General features: G+C 40.4%; 3 protein-coding genes across 3 annotated transcripts; all 3 read right to left on the bottom strand.

Moving 5' to 3' along the window:
- Positions 1 to 4,992: 4,992 nt before the first annotated feature.
- Positions 4,993 to 6,171, bottom strand: LOC145958134 (uncharacterized). The gene has a single exon (XM_083074614.1). It carries the CDS (start codon positions 6,169 to 6,171, stop codon positions 4,993 to 4,995), a length of 1,179 nt encoding a protein of 392 aa, XP_082930740.1.
- A 46-nt stretch (positions 6,172 to 6,217) lies between these two features.
- LOC145958133 (uncharacterized) lies at positions 6,218 to 9,139 on the bottom strand. Its single transcript, XM_083074613.1, has one exon. The coding sequence runs from the start codon at positions 9,137 to 9,139 to the stop codon at positions 6,218 to 6,220; it is 2,922 nt and encodes a 973-aa protein (XP_082930739.1).
- A 5,283-nt stretch (positions 9,140 to 14,422) lies between these two features.
- On the bottom strand, positions 14,423 to 16,274 carry LOC109812137 (Protein kinase superfamily protein). The gene has a single exon (XM_020376029.3). It carries the CDS (start codon positions 16,043 to 16,045, stop codon positions 14,699 to 14,701), a length of 1,347 nt encoding a protein of 448 aa, XP_020231618.1. The 5' UTR covers positions 16,046 to 16,274; the 3' UTR covers positions 14,423 to 14,698.
- Positions 16,275 to 18,949: the final 2,675 nt, after the last annotated feature.

The raw sequence follows: 18,949 nt of genomic DNA, 5'->3' as shown, positions 1-18,949 counted from the left end.
ACGCTCAAGTCAGTATATGCACGAATATCTAGGGTAAAAATGAACAGTGACATACCTCGTTATATGTGACCTATTTATAGTGCCTGACGTGGGCCTGAGCATTGTGGGCTTTTTCAGGTGTTTACTAAATTAGGTAATACGATGTTAATTACTTACTTACTAACTTAACCATGCGCTTACCTGCTAATCATGATTAATAACCGCTCTTCACCTATCGGTACGGTATTTCGCCGATCCGATAGGTAAAGGATGGGGCGCTATTATTAATCGGGTTGATCAACAGTTGTCTAGCTATCCTGCCCTACGGGGGACTCTCCGGCTCGGTCTTATGCCGAGCCGTTAGTAACATTCGTCCCGGACGTTGGCTGGACCGATGTTTCCGACATCATGACGTAGGTGTCTGACAGAACGGCACGTGTTGGTCAACGTGACCGATAGGGACCTTCCGGTACACAAGCCCCCCAGCCTTGAGGAGGGAAGCGACGCAAAGGGTTAATTGTTCCGATTGGGATACGATGAAAGATTCAGGAATGTGAGGGGTTATGATTAAAGTGCCTCTCTGATGCGTAGCTGACAAGCATTAATTTCTCTGGTGCATAACTGACAGACATTAATTACGCGTGAGGGGTTACAACTGCTGATGGGATGTCAAGGGTTGCCATCATTGTGCGTGGAATAGCGCGTGCTAGGGTTCGCATTAAGTGTGGAACGCCAAAGGTTGTGTCAGTTGGGCTTAGGTGGAGCATACGAGGGGTTGCGTATTGAGGATCGTTGGATTAAATGGATCCAACGGTTTCCTAAGGCTGCGACGTTTGAATGTGCAACCTGCGGGGTCTATAAATAGGCATGAAGAGGGGGCTCCACATACGTGCACACTCATTATCTCTGGATCCGAATTAGTAAATCAGCGTTCGAGTGTTCGTCGAAGGAAGATCTGAAGTTTAGCATTCAGGTACGTAATGGCAGATTTAAATATTGTTCATGTCGACTCCTCCGGTGACGAAGGGGAATCAAGGCGGAGAATATCTCCGGTCCGGGACGATGCCTCAGCTTCGGCCTCTAATGGAGATTGCACCGAGTCCTTTTCTGGATCTGAGCGGGCCCAGAGCGTTAGTGGAAGTGGCTCCGCCTCGGCTATAGGTTCTGATGACCGTCCAAGTGGGGGTGGGGGTTCATCAAGAAGCTTTCCTCCCGTATCGACGCCTGGATTTTCATGGGTACACGGGGAAGTTGGTAGTGTGTACTCCCGGTATACGACCAAGAAATCACTTGTTAACTTCGTATCGGCAATGAAATTTTTAAATTTTCCCGAAGACGAGGAGCCGTCTGCTATCTTTTTCCAGCCATGCCGAGGTGATGGGGTTCCTAATCCGGATTTTGTTTATCTAGACCAGGGGTCATCCAAATACCCGTTCTTTTATGTGTATGACTATATGTTTCGGGATTTGAAGATATCCCTCCCCTTTGATAATTATTTTTCGGGTATACTTCGTCTTCTAAATGTGGCGCCGTCTCAGGTCCATCCTAACACCTGGGCAGCAATGCAAGGGTTTAGACGGTTGTGCTTAGCTCTTGGCCTCCAACCTACTCCACATTTATTTTTATATTACTACTCCTCTCGGCCGACGAAGAAGGCGAAGTGGTTGTCATTGATTCGACACAGTGATTGCTTGCTTCAGCCATTCACCACTTCTTACAAAAAATTTAAAGTGAGTTTTATAAAGGTGATGATTCGACCCGAGACGGGGAGTAAATACTTTTTTGACGATGAGGGGAACTCGGTCTTTCCCCTGTATTGGACCCGAAGGCCGAGAAAGTACGATACGGTATCGAAATCCCGAATGTCGCCGGAGGAAAGGAAGAGCTTGGATATTTTGGAGAAATTGCCACGGCCATTACCGTGTCGTCCCCTGGTCCGATTATTCGAATCGGCCAACGTCACCGAGGAACTAATCGGTATAGTAACTCTTGTTTGTTTAAATTCCTGCGTTACCATTGATTTTGACTAATGATGTGCAGGTATTATGGCGAACTTTGACCATGACTTGAATATCCGCAATCTGATCGGGAGCCGAGTGGCAGGGGTCACAGGAAACAAGACTCCGACCGAGACGCGTGCAGGTGGGAATCAACCGGCTCCACGACAGGGCGGAGCGGGGCAACCCACCAATCCCAAAAAAGGGGGCAAGGGTTCCTCTCGGCAGCCCGAAAAAAGAAAGCCTGATGGGAGGGCTGTGGAGGAGAGCCGCCAAGCCAAGCAGCAGCGGCTAGCCAATCCCAATGCCCCGGAGAGCTTGGTTGGACCAAACTTCTTGGCCAGTAATGTGAACGCGCAGGATTTCCTAAGCCAAGACTTGACTTCTGAGGCTGGGCAGGCAGTTCTGGGCCGGATGAGTTCGGCGCAGAAGTGGAACTTCTTCTGTGAGTTCCAAGTTCGGGCTGTGGCTTTGGCTCAAAGCATCGTCATGGAACCGAATGGGGAGGCTGATGGACTTCGCCGTCAACTAGCTGAGCAGGAGAAGTCGCTGCGAGAGACGCTGACGGCGTTGACCGATGCTCAGACGTCTAACGGCAAGTTCCAGGCCGAGGTTGACCGCCGAGGGCGTGCGGTTGACGATCTCACCTTAAAGGTCCAGCGCTTGGAGACGTCTTTGAAAAATGAAACTGAGAAGGCTACCCTGCTTCAAAAGGAACTGGAGGCCGAGAAAATATATTTTGGTTCCTTCAGGGAGAAGGCTCGCGACAAGCTCCTGTCCCAGCATGAGGCTGGCTTTGCCCAAGCTGCTCGGCAAGCTAGCTACTTTGGTGACTTCCCCCCTGACTTTCAACTGGATATGACGAAGGACTTCTTTCAGGGGAAGTTGGTGGACTTAAGCTCGATTCCGCCAGATCAAGAGGCCGATGCTGAGGCCCCAGAGCGGCCCGCCAGGCCGAATGAGGAGGAGACGGCTTACGAGGAGCCCGCTGCCGAGGATGATGCGAACCAGGGAGAGCCTGAGGTCGTGTCTTGAAATTTTTATTTTGTAATGCTGGGCCGATAGCGCCCCCCCCCCCCCCTTGCATGTACTTCTAGGCCTATTAGGGCCTTTTGAATGAAATTTAAATTCTCGCAATTTTTGGGTAATTCTGTTAAATTCGTAACCGAAAGACTTCTCGCGAAGGAAGACGTAATTATTTATTTAAGCCACGTCCTTGGCCGAGAGACTTCTCGGGAGGGAAGACTTATAATTATTTATTTAAGCCACGTCCTTGGCCGAGAGACTTCTCGGGAGGGAAGACTTATAATTATTTATTTAAGCCACGTCCTTGGCCGAGAGACTTCTCGGGAGGGAAGACTTATAATTATTTATTTAAGCCACGTCCTTGGCCGAGAGACTTCTCGGGAGGGAAGACTTGTAATTATTTAAGCCACGTCCTTGGCCGAGAGACTTCTCGGGAGGGAAGACTTGTAATTAGATTTAAGCCACATCCTTGGCCGAGAGACTTCTCGGGAGGGAAGACTTGTAATTAGATTTAAGCCACATCCTTGGCCGAGAGACTTCTCGGGAGGGAAGACTTGTAATTATTTATTTAAGCCACGTCCTTGGCCGAGAGACTTCTCGGGAGGGAAGACTTGTAATTAGATTTAAGCCACATCCTTGGCCGAGAGACTTCTCGGGAGGGAAGACTTGAAGAAATAAGTGGAGATAATTAAGAGGGAGATGTATTTTCATTGATAAGAAGGTGCCTCGTTAAAAACCTTGCTAATCAAAAACCTCTTTTCACATTTTTACAAGAGGGAAAAAGATCAGTCAAGGAAAAGAGTGCACCGCGATACAATTACATAGTTCGAGTATTACAAATTCGAATTTAACTGTAGTATGTCTTTAGGTGGGTAGAATTCCATGTTCTTGGAATAACCTTGCCGGACAGCTCTTCTAGCTTGTAGGCCCCATTGTGGAGTGCATGTCGTATCCGGAATGGTCCATCCCAATTGGCAGAGAGCTTTCCTTCAGAAGAGTTTCGCCTGGCTGCCCCCGTTGCATGCCACACAAGGTCGCCCTCGTGAAAAGTTCTTGGCTTTAGATTGGAATTAAAGCGCCGAGTCATTCGCTGTTTGCATGCCTCGGCCACCACCTGTGCCTTGTTCCGCACTTCCTCGAGGACATCGAGTTCGGCTCGGAGTGCGTCGTCGTTAGATTCCTCCTGAAAGCTTTGTCGCCGGAAAGATGGTTCTCCAACCTCAACCGGAATCATCGCATCAGTGCCGTATGTGAGGCGGAAGGGTGTTTCTCTATTAGTGGATTGTGGTGTACACCGGTACGCCCAGAGAACCTCTGGCAATTCATCGGCCCACACTCCTTTTGCCGAGCCGAGTCTTCTTTTTAATTCAGTCAGGATAACCTTGTTGGCTGCTTCGGCTTGGCCGTTTGACTGAGGGTGCTCCACCGATGTAAATCTGTGCCGAATGCCAAGGTTTTCGAGGAATGAGTTGAACTTTTTGTCTGTAAATTGTAAGCCGTTATCGGAGATGATGGCATATGGGATGCCAAAACGGGTGATGATGTTCTTCCATACAAATTTTTGGACGTTAGCAGCGGAGATGCAGGCGAGCGGCTCGGCCTCAATCCACTTTGTGAAGTAATCTACCGCCACGAGGAGGAACTTAACCTGTCCCTTTGCCACGGGGAACGGGCCAAGTACGTCAATGCCCCATAAGGCAAACGGCCATGGAGAGCTGATGCTGTGCAACTCGGTGGCGGAGGCATGGATGAGGTTTCCATGTCGCTGACATTGTATGCAACGTTTGACGAACTCAGCGCAATCCCCTTTTAGAGTTGGCCAATAATAACCGGCTCGTGACACTTTTGCAGCTAGGGTACGGCCTCCGGAATGGGACCCACAGATACCTTCATGAACTTCCCGCATCACATAATCCGCCTGCGAGTTATCAATGCACTTGAGCAACGGAGTGGAGAATCCTCGCTTGTAGAGGTCGTTAGCCACTATGGATTACCGAGCGGCCTGAGTGCGAAGCTTTTTTGCCTCCTTCGGATCGGTGGGCAACTCTTGTTGGAGGATGTAGTTCCGAATAGGAGTCATCCAGTTCGGTGTGTCAATATCGGCCGCCATGCACTCGATCGTCACACTTGGGGCAGGGATTTCCAGGTGAATGGTTGTTCTCAGCTGTCCTGGTTTTCGACTACTAGCAAGCCGAGCCAACTGATCGGCTCGTTCATTGGTGCTCCTGGGAACGTGTCGGATTTGCACGTCAGTGAACTCCTCTTTGAGCTTCTGGAAGAGGTGGTAATACTGCAACAAATTAGCATCCTTAATTTGAAAATTGTCGTTGACCTGTTCGGCCACGATCTTTGAATCGGTACAGCATACGACCCTTGTCACACCCATCTCGGCTGCTAGTCTCATACCGGCCAGGAGTGCTTCGTACTCGGCTTGGTTATTAGATGCCCGAAAACCGAACCGGAGTGACTGTTCGACCGTGATGCCCGAAGGGCTGGCTAGAATTATTCCCGCTCCGCTTCCCTGCGCACTGGATGAGCCGTCGACATGCATTGTCCACGGCTCGTCGTGAAAACTACCTGCTGGGGTAAGCTCATTGACGAAGTCGGCCAAATGCTGTGATTTGATGGGTCCTCTCGGCTCGAACGATATGTCAAACTCTGAGAGTTCGACCGACCAGGCCATCATCCTGCCAGCGATTTCCGGTTTACGAAGAACTTTCGCAATCGGGCAGTCGGTTCGGACAACCACCCTATGACTCTGGAAGTATTGCCTGAGCCTGCGAGCCGTGTAGACGAGCGCTAGAGCTACCTTTTCAATTAACTGGTAACGCTTCTCGGCTTCTTGCAGTGTTCGACTGGTGAAATATATCGGCCTTTGATCCCTCTGTTCCTGTATTAAAACGGCACTGACTGAATGTCCCGACACGGCAAGGTAAATGACCATATCGGAGCCGGCAGTAGGTTTGGACAGTATGGGAGGTGAACTTAGGCGATGCTTAAACTGTTGGAACGCTTCTTCACATTCATGAGTCCATGTAAATTGCTTTGCTTTCTTCAGCAGGGCGAGGATAGGTTGAGATATCTCGGCAAGCCGGGGAAGGAACCGTGAAAGCGAAGTTAGCCGCCCTGCCAACTTTTGTACATCTTTGAGAGTGGTGGGACTCTTCATCTCCAGTATGGCTTGGCATTTGTCTGGGTTTGCCTCGATGCCCCGGCTAGACAACATGAATCCCAAGAATTTTCCACCTGATACACCGAACACATTTTTCGGGGTTCAGCCTCATTTGGTGTTGTCTGAGCGCTTGGAATACCTCGGTCAGGTGGCGTACATGGGCAGAAACTTCATCAGATTTGACGACCATGTCATCAACATACACTTCGAGGCACTGACCAATCTGACTCTGGAAAATTTTATTCATCAGACGCTGGTATGTGGCTCCGGCGTTCTTCAGACCGAACGGCATTACACGGTAGCAATAGTTGGCTGTCTCGGTGATGAATGTTGTTTTGTCTTCATCGTGAGGGTGCATGCGAATTTGGTTATACCCCGAATACGCGTCTAAGAAGGATAGGAAACGGTGGCCAGACGCCCCATCTACGAGACGATCAATATTGGGCAACGGGTAGGCGTCTTTCGGGCAAGCTTTATTCAAGTTTGTGTAATCGGTACACATACGCCATTTCCCGTTCGGCTTTCGGACCATGACCACATTAGCCAACCACGTCGTGTAGTGGATCTCCCGTATAAACTGTGCTTCTAACAATTTGGCTACCTCAGCATCGATTGCCGCCTTCTTCTCCTCTCCAGTCTTCCGACGCCGCTGGGCGATCGGCCTTGCCTCCCTACTAATTGAGAGCTTATGGCACAAAAACTCTGGATCGATACCCGGCATATCGGAGGGGTGCCATGCAAATAGATCTCGGTTATCAAGTATTACCTGTCCGATGGCTGCTTTCTCCTGTTCTGACAGAACAGTTCCCAAATAAGTCAGTTGGGTATCAAGGGTTCCAACTTGGAGTGGTTGCCTTTCTTCAATAGGCTCGACCCTTTCGTCATGCCCGATTCGGGGGTCGAGGTCTATTGAGGACTGTTGGGTTACCGAGTGGACTTTCTGTGGCTCTTTGATCGTTTCGTCTTGCGCTTTCGGTAGCCGCAAGCTGGCAAAGTAGCATTCGCGTGCAGTTTTTTGATCGGCGTGTACCGTGATAACCCGTCCTGACTGTGCCGGAAACTTCATAGCTAAATGAGGAGTAGACACAATTGCTCCGAGCCGATTCAGGGATGGCCGACCGAGCAGAATGTTATAGGAGGTGCTTGCATGAACAACCACGTATTTAACCGAGATGTCTCGGTATTCCGCCCCTTCGAACCCAAATCGTGTTGATAACTTGATATATCCTTTTGTTTTGACTCGTTCACCAGAGAATCCCACCAAAGGTTCATCGTAAGGGACCAGTTCGGACTCTGGAATTCCCAACTGCTTGAACGTATTCCAATATAGTATGTCCGCTGAACTTCCTTGGTCAACCAATGTCTTACGGACGATGCAATTGTGAATTTCAACGCTGATTACCATCGGATCGTCCTGATCTGGGTCGATTCCCTTGAAGTCGGCCTCGGTGAAGGTAATGGTTGGCAGATGGCAACGATTTGTTTCCACGGCATGCACATGTCGGACAGCTCGCAGGTGTCTTCGTTGTGCCGACGAAGATGAGCCCCCGCCAGCAAAACCGCCGGCAATGGTGTTAATAACTCGCCGTGGCTGTGTTGCTTGCTGTTCTTCATGCCTATCCCGCGACCGACTGCGCTCTCTATACGAGCGCGTTTCTGCTCTGCGGTGTTCAGAATGGTCACGTCTCTGTGATTGTTCGCCGTGTCGGGGCCGGTCGGGACGGTTCACAAAACCTTGCAACTGTCCTTGCTTGATCAAATCTTCAATTTTGTCTTTCAAGGCTGAACATTCGTCAGTTGAATGCCCACGATTACGGTGAAATCTGCAGGATTTGGTTGTGTCGGCTCGGGGAGGGGTCGATGCTCTCTTCGGGATAGTCAGCACTTCTGAAGCCAATGCTTGTTCTAGTACTGCTGACCGGCTGGTGTTCAGTGGTGTGTACTGTGTATACTTCGGACCACGGGGTGGCCGCTCGCGGGGTACGAGTTCCTTTGGACGACCGCGAAAATTGTTTTCTATTGGCTTTTCTGTCTTGCTCACCACTTCTGCTCTGGCCTGGTTGCGAAACTCGGCTAGTTCTTCCATCTGCATATACTTGTCGGCCATGCGCCGAAGGTCATCCATGTTTGCCGGTGGCTTTTTACAAATACTGTTGGCAAAGGGACCCGGCTTCAACGCGGTGGTTAGATGGTGTAAGGCGACGGCTGGGTTGAGGTCCCTGATCTCTAATGCCGCCTTGTTCAATCGGCTCATGAACGCCCGGAGAGACTCCTTTTTCTCCTGGCGGATGGTGACTAGTGATAGAGAAGTTAACTGGTGTGGTCGGCTTGTAGCGAACTGGATGGTAAACTGAGAGGCTAAGGTGCCGAATGAGTCGATCGAATTGGCCGGGAGCCGAGTAAACCAGCTCAACGCTCGTCCTTTTAGCGACGTCAGGAAAATTCGGCACAGGGCGGCGTCATCAGTGGTGCTTAATGTGACCTGAGTCAAGAACACGTCAACATGTTCATCTGGATCGGTGGTTCCGTCGTACTTGTCGAGAGACAAGGACTTCCAGTTGTCAAGGAGGGCGGACTGCATGATATTGGGTGTAAAGGGATGTCGGTGTGATCCTGCCGGCATGGGCTGTATTGGTCGGCTGGCCGAGGCGTGGGCGGCAGGGGCAACAGAAGTATAAGGGACCGAGGTGTGCTGGCCATGCGAATGGAACGACCCTTGAGTGTGGGTTGTCTCGGAGGGCTTCCATGTAGGATCGCGGTATTGGTTTTTGAGGGTGGCATTTTCCGCCCGTAGCGCAGCCATTTCGGCCGCATCTCTCTCCCGCTGTTGCTTCATAGCGGCCATCTCCTCTTTCATCTGTCGCATCATACTGTTCAAGTTTGTCTCTTCTGTCCTCTCGGCTCCTGACTGATGCTCGTCCTCGGACTGGTGTTCTTCAACGTTATTCTTTCTCGTCTTCACCATTCTTTCAATAATAATCTCGGAATAGCTCTCGGTTCGGCCCCACGGTGGGCGCCAAAATGTACCTGTCTAAGGGCACACTCCTTTTCTTCTGGGTGAAAGGGGACCGAATAAGAGCTCCAACGATATCTCCAAGGGATGGGGGAGGTACCTGCAAAGGGTACTCCAACGCTCAAGTCAGTATATGCACGAATATCTAGGGTAAAAATGAACAGTGACATACCTCGTTATATGTGACCTATTTATAGTGCCTGACGTGGGCCTGAGCATTGTGGGCTTTTTCAGGTGTTTACTAAATTAGGTAATACGATGTTAATTACTTACTTACTAACTTAACCATGCGCTTACCTGCTAATCATGATTAATAACCGCTCTTCACCTATCGGTACGGTATTTCGCCGATCCGATAGGTAAAGGATGGGGCGCTATTATTAATCGGGTTGATCAACAGTTGTCTAGCTATCCTGCCCTACGGGGGACTCTCCGGCTCGGTCTTATGCCGAGCCGTTAGTAACATTCGTCCCGGACGTTGGCTGGACCGATGTTTCCGACATCATGGCGTAGGTGTCTGACAGAACGGCACGTGTTGGTCAACGTGACCGATAGGGACCTTCCGGTACAAGTATAGTTTATGGATATATTTAATCGTGTCATTTTTATATTTAGGATATCATATTTGTACTATAGTTAGTTTAATATCATTTGTAATCCTTATTTTCACACAAAACTAATGTAGCATTTTTTTTTTACTGATTGAACACTATATTGTGTATTGATCGTGTTTTTATAGTAATTACTAATGAAACTAGATGATGAACTGATGATGCGTGTGATCCATGAGTTTTGACTTGTGCACGTAAATAGGTGGAGTATATGATCAAATATGGCACCACCAGCATTAATTCCTTATCTAGATGGGATCTTTTTTGCAATGTTTACTGGGACACTTTAAGAAAAATATCAATGTAGATTCCATTCTCTAAGCAACTAAGCATGCGACATACTAGATGTCTCATCAAAAGGAGTAAGACAAATATTAATTATTAGATTCTATCGTGAATTGTTAAGAGATAAATATATAACCTATGTAAGTATTTAAAAAAAAACACCTAACTTATTCTAGAAGGAAGAAAAAAGTTAGGTGGCTTTTTAAACCACCTAACTTCCTAAAGTAATTAGTGATTGCATGATCTAAATTTTCTTCTCTCACTCTCGTAGATGGTTATGAGAAACTTGTTATCTCGTTTGGCAAGTGTACCAAATAGTATAAGTAGTTCGATGAAAGTATGAGTATCGTCTCTTAAGGGACTTGCGCAACACTTTACAATTTCACTTGTTATACTAACTAAGCTACCGAAAAGCAATAAGAGTTTGATTTGTTGCAGTAAATAATGTAAACAAGCAATAACAATTCTTTTTAGAATTTTGGTAAACACTTAGAATGCAAAACTTGATTCTAATGCAATATTAATAAGTTGTTGGGGTTTGACTTCACTAAACCTTCCTCTCATGCTTATCACTAAGTTCACAATAGTTATTATTCAGAATTTATCAATCACTCTCAAAAGTAACCAACCATAATCTATTACAAGTTGGCATCTAAGTTACTAGCTTAAACTATCAATCTCTTGCATAGTTTAACCAAGAAACCAGCTTTAAAAACAAGAGCTTAAGAAAGACCAATGACATTTACTCTATCTCTAGCAATAAGCACCATTAGCTGCTCTATTTCAAGTCAAAGGTTTAAAATCATTTCTCAATCTCTTAAAAACCTTAAGTTCAAGTTAAGGGTGATCAAGCCATAACAAGCATTATGCACAGAAAAAGAGCAATAAAACTGAATAACAACTTAGATTGATAGCTTAGAGTTTACACATGAGAATGGGTTTAGTTACATCAAACCCCAACAAGGGTGAGTTTAGCTACACATAGACATGTAGAACTCTACAAATGATGAAGAAAGGAAGAAGCTTGATCTTGAAGGTTCCAGAGCTCTCCAGTCGCCACACAAAGTCCAAGAATGATCCTCCTTTTTTCTCTCCTCGAAAATCTCACTTTTAGGTCATAAAAACTTTTGTCTTATGTGAATAATGACATGTAAGCACAATCCACGCTAAGCCTCAGTTCCACGCTCAGCGTGGGGATCAAAATTTTGTTCCAGGGATTCTCTGCCATGCTGAGGCTAAGCGTGGATCTGGGGCTTAGCTTGAGAACTTAACCAAAAATTCCTTCAACTTCAAATTCACCACTTTGTGCTTGACTTCCTTCCTTCTTTCCTAGCTTTCTCCTAAACTACAAAACAACAACCAAATACTTGTAAGTTACCTAAAAACATGATTCAAAAACAAAATGTGATCACCTAACAATTTAGATATGTTTTGAGTTAAAAACAAAGTCTAAAGCAAGGAAAATTGATATAAATGCTTCAAACTAGGTCATAAACTTAATGAAATCATAGTACTTATCAGTTATGGTTGTATAAATTGAGTTTTTTTTTCACTATATCATAAAAATTATATTATTAGATACATTTTCACACATCCACAAATTTCAAATTTCATATTTTGGAAGAAAAAAAATAGTGTGTTATTTTCTCTGTAAAGTTCTCCGTTCTAATTTTAAATATATTTTTTACTAATAGTATTTTTCATACCTATAAATTTAAATTTTAAAAATATATTTTTTTACTTTATACCTTTTATACATGTGCTCACACACACACTATTATTCTAAATTGTGGTTGCTACGATATGGATTGCAACTATTGTAGCGTGAAATTATTATATATTTGTATCGAACATAAACAAATAATTTTTCTAATCATAAAAATCAATCAAATCCCTTTTTCTTTATTTTTCGTTCTAAATTTCTTTCTTCTTTACCTAAAATGCATCATTTACTGGCAATTTTTCAACATTCCAATCAACCATCATTAATTATTTCCCTCCCTCTCATTCCATGTGATCAAACTTATTAGATTAGAAGATTAAAATTTGAATCTATGATTTTTGACAAAAAAAAATATAATAAAATGATATTGTAGATCTATTGCGATTGTGTTGTGATTATATTACAGTTGTGTAGTAGAATTATTAATAATTTAAAACATCTTACAATTATGAGTCATTGCAATTGCAAGAAACACCGAAACAACAATATTGTGACTGCAATAGGTGTTGCGAATTATAATTTAAAACCTTGGTATATATATATATATATATTACCTAATTTTTGTTGCAAATATTTGTAGCAGCGTTTCTTTCTTATAAATCATTTCTTAGCACATAATTTGTAAGAATTTCATTATTTCTATTTTTAAATTTAAAAAAAAATGACGTGAATGTCAAAACCCAAGATTACAATAAGTTAGATATGAGATAGAATTTGTTTAAAATATCCCTTGTGAATTTTTATAAAGAATACATGATCAAATGTGATAGAAATACTTATTGTGATTAATCAGTTTGTAAAAGATTTCCTCTAAATTAAGTAGGTTATAATATCAATCATTAATATATATATATATATATATATATATATATATATATATATATATATTTAAATAAATTAATTTGCAGGCAAAGGAAATCATATGGAAGTTTATAATGTTGGTTTATATTTTTAATAGAGGAAATTTGTTCACTATTTTAATATTTTTAAATTATATGCAATATGACACACTAGTTGTTTTTATATCGTAACTCCAATCCAAACTGAAATTTTCTTTTCCATGGTCGTGACAAATTATTCAACGATCCTTCCAAAGAAACTTGATAGCATAGTTTGAGGTGTGAAAAGGTCGACTCCTGTAAGCCTGCTAGGCCGAAACTTCACTAGTCTTTTGTTTTGGTGAATAATAATTGCGGAGCTTTTGAAAATTCAAATTTTCATTAAGAATAGTTTGGGATCTCTTAGAATTGGCCAGATATATAAATTAAAGAATTGATTTTTCCTATACATCTTTTAGTGGGAAATTACCCTAGAAATTATATTCTCTCTATCTTTTTGTATGAATAATTTTTTCACAAGAATGGTGTCATTGATATCACAAGAAATATTTTATGATGTTTTTCTCCTGATTTTTTTTTTAATTTATCTATTATTAAAGGAATGATATTGATCTTTTCTTTTTAAATAGAGTTAATCACCTATATATTGTCAGTGTAAAAAAAATTTATATTGACAATTAATCATATTTTTTAATAGTGTCATGTTAGTTGTTTATTTAATAAAATAAAAATAAAATAAAATAATTTAAAAGATTTGATTGGTTGCCAGTGTAAAAAAATTTTACATTATCAGTATATGGGTGATTAACTCTTTTAAATATATTCGTTATTATTAGGTGAAGATTTATATTAATGTAAAGTTTCATATTAATTCTACTTAATAAGTTATGCTCATCCTTTATTAATAAAGTCAACATGAGATTTCACTCTTCTTTTTTGAACGGAAACATGAGTTTTCACTTAATAATATAAAAAGTTGTTAAAAATAAAGCATCAAAGAGTATTAATATTTGTCTTTATCATGAACGAGTCAGATGTTAAAGGATTTAATCTGTACTATTAATGTAGACTCTTTTTTTTTACCATGCATATTATCCCGTCGTATGTCATCAACTATCAAATAAGTTGACTACTTAAAAATCTTGACTAAAAAAATTATTGGAAACGCGGTAGTTACTGAACTATAGCTAGAACAATAGTGAAATGATATGTAAATTTCATATATAATTTACAAATCTTCAAACATAATATGTAAATTATTTTGTCAGGGAATCAGCTTCTTCTGTATTCCTGTATTCGAATTTCGAACCAAGAATATTCATAGCAGAATAGCACTAGTTTTCTCAGCCAAATTTTTTTTTCATGCACTGAATTCGAACCAGAGACTCTGTCTATGGAGAACTGAACCAAAATCAATATTACTGATTGCTAAAAAACTAGATTAATGTTATTCCCTACAAACTTAAATACAAAAGTTATCTTTTGACTGTCCAAATGAACAGTTATTTATTAGGAATGAACAACAATTGGAATTCTTCTATTCACTTTATTTTCATGAAAGTTTGACGATGTCTAACATATCATTATCCATACCCTCTTTTTTTTTTTTTTTTTTTACTGTACTATTTCACTTGTGTTACCTTTTCTTCTTTATTTTTCTCATAGGTGTCTAATAGGTTGTTGAGGTGTCCAACAATCATTTTTTAATTTAAGAGAGCGCCAGCAAAGATTTAGTCAAAGGAATCTCCAAATCATATACAGAATAACAATGCCAGGATTGAGTTATGAACATGGCATTCCACATAGCAGACAATGTTTGCAAAAGGACTCAGAAAACATGTAGTCATGAGAAAAGAAAAAAGAGGATAAAATATGTATATATATATATATATAATTTCCTCAGTGAAAATCTCAGAACTATGTCCCAATTTATACAATTGAAGAAAGTAAGTAATGAGAAGCAAAACTATCAAGGAAACACCCTCAAGCAGATTCAACTGAGTTTGGACTTTTAACCTCTAATAGTTTGTCCCAAACAAAAGTATCTTGGTAATTATCTACCAGATAAAACAGTGGCTGTTCCCAAGGAGTAAGTAGATGTACAATCCACATTGCTGGACACAGAGGTCAACAACCTAGCCAGATTCCTATGATCTGCAGGGTCTTCATCAACAGCAAGCAAATCAACAAGAATCATTCTTGAGCCAGGTGGCTCATCCACCCTCACACGCCCCTCAAGCATATCAACCACTTGTGCCATGCTAGGCCTCAACCTTGGCTTCTCTTGTATGCACCACAATGCAACATGCACCAATCTACTCACCTCACTCTCATCAACACCCCTTCCCTCCACCAACCTACGATCCACAATCTCCATCAACTTCCCCTCCCTCACTTTCTCATTCACAATCTTGGGAAAAAACTCCCACTTTTTCTTGCTCTTGTCCCTCGGATCCTCCACCCTCGACACATTCCTCCTCCCTCCAATTATCTCCAACAAAACCATCCCATAGCTGTAAATATCAGTTTTTTCCGATACCCCTCTTTCCAAGAGCCACTCAGGAGCCAAGTACCCTCTTGTTCCTCTCATGGTTGTCATAACCTGACTCACATCCTTGCCAACAAGAGTCGAGAGGCCAAAATCCGAAACAAGAGCTTTATAATCCTCATCCAAGAGTATATTCTCGGGCTTCACATCGAGGTGCAAAACCCTCCTCCTACAATCATGGTGAAGATAAGACAACCCTTTGGCAACATCAATAGCAACCTTGTACCTTAAATTCCACGGCAAACACCCACCTTTCCGTGCATGGCTATTATTTTCCCTCAAGGGAAAGATCCAACAATCCAAAGACCCGTTTGGGATGTACTCATAAACAAGGTACCTAGGCGCTGTGTGGGAGTTACAATAACCAAACAAGCGTACGAGGTTGACATGGTGCACGCTTGCAATGGCTGCAACTTCTGATCTGAACTCCTTCTCCCCACGCTCCTCACCGTCGATTCTTTTCACTGCAACAGAAGTTCCGTCGCTGAGAATGCCTTTGAAGACCGAAGCTGAAGACCCTTTTCCCAAGAGTGCTTGGAAACCATCCGTTGCTTCTTCAAGCTCCTTGTAGCGGTACTTGGTTGGAACACCAGCGACCTTTCTTAAGAAACTGTACTCTATTCGGAGCTCTCTCCCTTCTGTCTTCAACTGTGACTCCAACAACCTCCTCCTGCGGTTGTAACGGTGTCTTATGAACGCGCACGAGAAGACAGCGAGGATCACAGCAATGGAAGCGCCGCATATGAGGAAGAAGGCCCTTGAGAGCTTTAGGGAGACGCGTGCAACGATGATCACTATGATCACTGCAATCACTGATATAACAGCGATTGTGTTAGCCTTTCTGTCCTCCATCACAACTTCATTTTTTGCCTTCTTTTTTGGTTTTAAGGTGAAAGAGTAAGCCAAAGGCAAAAGGGTCACTTTAATTTATGCTTCCAGCTTGGTGATGATGATCGGACAAGTTGAGGAGCTTAATTAGTTTTGTTTGTGAATGAGAATATACGGAAGCGATTAAGTGTTTAGTAATTATTAATTATTAATTTCGGTGATGGGGACTTTTTTTTTCTTTTCAAAACAGCTTAAAAGATTACCACTGTACTATAAAAATTTTAAAAATTTGAACTAAATTATAATTTCAACTGCATCAAATAATTAAAGTTCAGGTTAGTTTTTTTTATCCATCCCTAATTGATACTAAGTGGTAATGACTTGTCTCTTAATAAAATATTTAAAGTTTGAATTTTGATCTTAAGTATAAAAATAGATTATTTGGAAGAAAAAAAATTACATTGGTCTCCAACAAAATTTAATGACTACTTTTAACATTTATTTATTTATGTTGAGTGGAAGTAACCAAGATAGTACATAAGTGTGAGTTTGAGGGCAGATTGTATTTTTGAGAGCAAAGAATGGCTGCATGAAAGGCGCGGGGGGATTTGATTTGGTCAATATATGAGTTCTCCAAAATATAGACTTGTATAGTTGTGACAAAGGGGAATCCGTATTGAGAATAACTTGCTTTTATTTGGTCAACAATTGGGTTCCCTCACAATGCCGTTGGGCACTAAGGCCTGTAGGAATTAAATGACAAAGCTTTTTTGTCTCGTTGTTCCTTTCTCTTCCACGAAATTTATGGCTTCAACAATTATAATGATGGATCATGGAGGAGAGAGGAACCTTTCTATCTCAATTCTCAAGTGCGGTTATTTATGCCATGCCAATTTAATGACACAGAAAAATTAAAAATTACTGTAGTACGTTTTTTTAAGTGATTGCTTGGCTACCTAAATACAGCCTAGTAAAATTTGGTTTATAATTAAATGGAACTCTAATAGAATCAGAATTTTGATTTCTTGTCCCTTAGCAATAAGTTGTTATGCCCGATTTGATCCTAAAACTTATGTGAATATCACTATGTTAAATTTGATCATAAAATTTATGTGAATATATATATATATATATGAGGAGGGTTCAAACGACACCGGTGTAACTTTAACTAAGTGTTACACCGCTCAATAACTTTATATTAAATGTGAATTTTGTAAATCCAATCGTTAGATTGAAAGTTCATATCTCTTAGATCATATATATCAAATTTTATATTAATCTAAGATGATTTGATACTTCATTCTCATAAAACAAAATTGACGTAATATATACATTTCAAAATATACTAAAATATGAACACTTTGATTACCTTCAAGTTGTTGTTCAATTTTAACAAAATTTGACATATATGATCTAAGAGATATGAACTTTCAATCTAACGGTTGGATTTACAAAATTCATATTTAATATAAAGTTATTGAGCGGTGTAACACTTAGTAAAAGTTACACCGGTATCGTTTGAACCCTCCTCATATATATATATATATATATATATATATATATGAGGAATCTGTTTACTTTTGGAATAAGTCTACTTCAATTTATTTTATTTAATAACTCATATTTTATATCAACACTCAACGATCCAACTGTTGAATTTAAAATTTTTAATACATAGATCAAATTTTTAAATTTTTAAAAAAATTTAAAAATTATTTGATATTTCGTTTTATTAATTGAAATTAACTGATAATCATAAAAATATATCATCCGTCAATTTGGATTAATGAAACAAAATATCAAATAATTTTTAAATTTTTAAAAAATTTACAGATTTGATCTATGCATTAAGAACTTTAAATTCAACGATTGGATCATTGAGATTTGATATAAAATATGAGTTATTAAACGAAATAAGTTTAAATAAACTTACTCATAAAGTAAATGAATCTCTCCTCTATATATATATATATATATATATATATATATATATATATATATGTTAAAACTTATTTTCTTTGATGGTTTTAAGCTCAAATGAGTATCGATTGTCTTTGTTTATTCGTTGTGTGTATTTCATTCTTAGATTTACAAAGCATGAACGTAGAAGAGTTTGAAAATATTTTCTTTTTCGATTTCGTATCTAAATCTTAAAGGACTATAATTAATGCAAAATAATATAAGTCCAAGTTCAAGTATTGTTATCAATATATTTAAATTTATTTTTTACCTGTAATTTATTAATTGGTCCAACTCAATGAGATACCAAAAATTCATAAAATTAATTAGGTATTATAGATTTCGTTTTACTTTTTTTGTTGTTGTTCTTCATCTATAAAAAGTATAGATAAAAAAAATTATTAGGAGAACGATTCAAATTTCAAAATGTGAGAATTCAAGAGGACTTATTATAAGAATTTATAACTGGTAAAATCTTTAGAATATTATATAGGTTTATATATTTTTTAATTTATTTTAGAAATTTATTTTCTTTTTAAAAATTAGGATGATGGTATTATTTGAATTTTGTACAATATTTTAATATAAAAAATATATAAATATAATGTACATTTCATTTGAGATTTTTAGAGATGTAAGTAATTTTGTTGTGTGCATAAGAGTTTCTCCAATAATAATATTAAGTCTATGATAGAGATTAAAGAACAAAAATATTTAAGATCTTGTTATTTAATTATAAGACAAATTTATGATATCATTAAGGTCTTGATCAAGATTTAAAAGATTTAAAAGATGAAAAAGATGAAAAATTGATGACTATTGAAAAAGGAATGAATTCAAATTTAAAAGAAGGCTCCAAACATGATTTAGTTAGAAGAGACAATAGTTCATTGTTGATAATAAAAAAAGATTAATTGCAAGATTTCTTCATTTTTTATTTACATAAAACAATATAGGATGATACTTATT

The sequence above is a fragment of the Cajanus cajan genome, chromosome 5, assembly GCF_000230855.2.
Source record: "Cajanus cajan strain Asha chromosome 5, NIPB_CcT2T_4, whole genome shotgun sequence".
In the NCBI taxonomy this organism is placed as follows: domain Eukaryota; kingdom Viridiplantae; phylum Streptophyta; class Magnoliopsida; order Fabales; family Fabaceae; genus Cajanus; species Cajanus cajan.
The sequence above is the reverse complement of the archived record's forward strand: the minus strand, read 5'-3'. Positions and strand labels throughout refer to the sequence as shown.

What these genes read in the sequence shown, in the direction of transcription:
- LOC109812137 (XM_020376029.3), bottom strand. Translation starts at nt 16,045, where the DNA reads ATGGAGGACAGAAAGGCTAACACAATCGCTGTTATATCAGTGATTGCA.
- LOC145958134 (XM_083074614.1), bottom strand. Translation starts at nt 6,171, where the DNA reads ATGAAGAGTCCCACCACTCTCAAAGATGTACAAAAGTTGGCAGGGCGG.
- LOC145958133 (XM_083074613.1), bottom strand. Translation starts at nt 9,139, where the DNA reads ATGGTGAAGACGAGAAAGAATAACGTTGAAGAACACCAGTCCGAGGAC.